Source organism: Cibotium barometz, chromosome 8 (assembly GCF_041138505.1).
Source record: "Cibotium barometz isolate CiBa-2024 chromosome 8, ASM4113850v1, whole genome shotgun sequence".
In the NCBI taxonomy this organism is placed as follows: Eukaryota; Viridiplantae; Streptophyta; class Polypodiopsida; order Cyatheales; family Cibotiaceae; genus Cibotium; species Cibotium barometz.
This window is the reverse complement of record NC_141053.1, coordinates 54449800-54453426: the sequence shown is the minus strand read 5'-3', so window position 1 is coordinate 54453426 and position 3627 is coordinate 54449800. Positions and strand designations below refer to the sequence as shown.

At 45.1% G+C, this 3627-nt stretch overlaps 1 protein-coding gene across 1 annotated transcript; it reads left to right on the top strand.

Moving 5' to 3' along the window:
- Positions 1-551: 551 nt before the first annotated feature.
- On the top strand, positions 552-3088 carry LOC147636421 (putative pentatricopeptide repeat-containing protein At3g01580). Its single transcript, XM_086801861.1, has 2 exons — positions 552-752; positions 845-3088. Exons 1-2 carry the CDS (start codon positions 639-641, stop codon positions 2939-2941), a joined length of 2211 nt encoding a protein of 736 aa, XP_086657987.1. The 5' UTR covers positions 552-638; the 3' UTR covers positions 2942-3088.
- Positions 3089-3627: the final 539 nt, after the last annotated feature.

Below are 3627 nucleotides of genomic sequence, written 5' to 3'. Positions count from 1 at the left end.
TGATCATGCTACGAGGTATTCCTCATCTAAACCAAGTGAAGCAATGGCAAAAGAAAGATCGATCTCGGAATTGACATTCCCAGGGAGGGAGAACACCACGTACGTGTGCAATTCTTTGTGCCCACCCATAACCCCAGTCGATAATGAAAATGGGAAAGTTTTCCATGATGTGCCCACCCATAACCCCAGTCGATAATGAAAATGGGAAAGTTTTCCATGATGTGCACATAATCTGCCGATTTCCAGCCATAGAAGCATGTAAATGGGTAGGCGATCCAAGGGCTGGCCTTGAGTTTCAAGATGGGTAGGCAATCCAAAAGCTGGTCTTGATTCACTCACCATGATGTATATAAACCCCCTCTAAGAGAGACTAGTGGGCAACCCGTGCTTCGCACGTCTTTTGAGACTCCAAATTCAAGTTCTACCCAAACCTCCTCTTCCCCTTTCTAAACCTCCTAATTCTTGCCATGTGGCAACTTTGTGAAACTCTTCCTTAAAATAATATAGATATAGATAGACAAGAAACAATTACACCACCACCATGAGATGAGTTAAGCGTAACACATGCGTCCATATGGAGAGAGTGAGGTGTACACTATTTTGCAAGCGATTTGTATTAGGATGATGGCTTAACGGCGATGGCTTCTTGCCGGAAAGCAGCTGAAGTATTAACACCAAGAGCACGCACAGAGCGCTTATGGAAGGAGTACTTCAGGGATCCCTCGCAGTGGTGGGACAATCGAAACACCAAAGTAAGTGGGTGCTGCCGTTTCTTCTCGTTCCATTTTCGCGGAGGAAGATCGCGTCGCCCGCTGAATCTCGGCTACCCTGTGTCGTGTTGCAGACCAACCCGAGGGCTCCAGATTTCCGCCACAAACTCACCAACGACTCGCTATGGATGGACAGCTGCTGCAACCCAAGTTGGGCTAAACACACCCTAAGACTAGAGAAAGAAGAAGAGACTTGCGCCATGAAGGCACAACCTCAGAACAATAATATTGGTGATTGGAAGATGCTTAGCTTAGAGGAGGCACTCCCTGCTTTGGAGGAAGGGATACTTCCTCTTCCTTCGGTTGAGGACTTTGCTTGTGTCTTGTACAAGTGCAGGATGAAGAGTAGCCTAGGGCATGCATTGCGCTTGCACGCCCACTTGCGGAAACATGGGCTGGAATCCCATGCATTACTTGGGAATCAGCTCGTCTTGATGTTGGTGGAAGTTGGGAGCATGAATCATGCCCAGCAGGTTTTTGATGGGCTGCTGTATCGAAATGAATGCTCGTGGAATTCTCTCATCACAGGTTATATTACATGCGGGGAGTCACAACGTGCTTTCACCCTGTTCCAGAAAATGCAAGAGGATGATACTCTACATCCTAGTGGGTATACTTTCTTGGCCTTATTGAAGTCTTGTGCCAAGTTGAAAGATCCCGAAAGGGGCAGCCAAATACATGCTGAGCTTTTCAGAACTGGCATGCTGGAAAGAGACGTTCTCATCGGCAGCACCTTGGTTGATATGTATGCCAAATGTGGCTCCCTTGCAAAAGCACAAGAAGTGTTTGACAAGCTCCCAATTCGAGATGTCGTCTCATGGACTGCACTGATGGCAGGATATGCTGAACATGGGTACGGTGAAAAGGCACTTGATTGTTTTCAACAGATGCAACACAAGGGCATCTGCCCTGATGCTGTCACCTTTGTTTGCAGCATGAAAGCTTGTGGTAGCATAGGAGTCACAGAGATGGGAAAAGAAATACATGCTGAGATTGCTAAAAAAGGGTTCGAAACAGAACTCTTCATTGGCAACACCTTGGTCGATATGTATGCAAAATGTGGCTCTCTTGCAGAAGCACAGGAAGTGTTTGACAAGCTTCCTGTTAGAACTGTCGTCTCATGGAATGCTCTAATCACAGGATATGTGGAACATGGGCATAGTCAGGAAGCACTCTACTGTTTTGATCAGATGCAATGTGAGGGCATGTCTCCAGATGATGTCACGCTTGTTTGTAGCTTGAAAGCTTGTGGCAGAATAGGAGCCACAGAGAAGGGCCAAGAAATACATGGTGAGATCTCTAGGAAAGGACTGGAAGGAGACCTTCTTGTCGGAAACACCTTAATTGATATGTATGCTAAATGTGGCTCACTTACAAAGGCACAGGAAGTTTTTGATAAGCTTCCAGTTCAAGATGTGGTCTCCTGGAATGCACTAATCGTAGGCTATGCCGAATATGGGGATGCTGAGAAGGCACTTGAATGTTTCAAACTGATGCAACGTGAGGGCGTTTCTCCAGATGATGTCACTTTTGTTTGCAGCTTGAAAGCTTGTAGTAGTGTAGGAACCACAGCCAAGGGCCAAAAAATACATGCTGACATTGTGAGAAAGGGGTTGGAAAGAGACCCCTTTGTTGGCAACACCTTGATCGATATGTATGCTAAATATGGCTCACTTGCAGAAACAAGAGACGTGTTTGACAAGCTTCCAGTTCGTACTGTAGTCTCGTGGAATGTTCTACTCACAGGGTATGCTCAGCTCGGAGAAAGTGAAAATGTTTTCCATATCTTTGACAGAATGATAGGAGAAGGTATACAGCCAAATCAGGTCACATTTATGACTGTTCTCAATGCATGCAGTCATGCAGGTCTAGTGTATAAGGCCCAAATCTACTTTGAATCCATGAGCAAAGACTTTGGCATCATCCCGACTCTTGAACACCACAGTTGCATGGTTGATCTCCTTGGCCGTGCAGGGCATGTAGACAAGGCGGTAGCAATGATCAAGAAGATGCCACACCTTCCTGGTATTGCGGTGTGGCATACTGTGCTGGGTGCCTGTCAAAAGTGGGGCAATGTGGAGCTTGGAAGACAGGCCTTTGAACATGCAGTGCGATTGGATGCAAAGGACACTGCAGCTTATGTGTGTATGTCTAACATCTTTGCAGACTGACATGGAGGGGGAGGCAGACAAGGTCGAGAAAACAAGAGTATAAGAAGCCAGGATTAGTTGATGGACATATGTCTATGCAATTGTGTACTTTTTTGTTTGGTCGGGGGTATATGTCATTTCCAAAGCAGAAATAATTATACAAAGCTAGAAGACGATATTTCATTTAAAATGATGGAGGTTCCATTGTTCGCATTAGTTGTAATGTGGCATTTCCACCAATGATGCAAAGAAAGATGTGGTGTTAAGGCACTGCTACGGTGTGTTCCCTAACCAATACATTCGAGGGGATACTATTGATATCATCAATCTCTGGCTTCGCAATAACTGCCATTTGGCTGAGCACTTATGTCAAAGATGAAGCAGCGAATAATTCTTGTGAGAGATGCAAATTAGTTTCATTCCTTTGAGGAAGGAAAATCTGTGTGTGAGACAGAAGCCATCCTCTCAGCCACTCAATTGAGATTGTATACACCCATTCCCAACGACAACAACACACATGACTAGTATAAAGAAGTTTCATGACTTCGGATTTTACAAGTCTTGTCATTTTCAGAAGGATAAGTAGAAATGTCCTAGATAAAAGTCCTGCTTGGAAAGAGGAGGCATTAAGGAAGAGAGGAGCTAAATCGTAGGGCAGGATCTTTTACTCATCAAAATTGTGTTATTGGCTTTGACCTTGGCCGGTA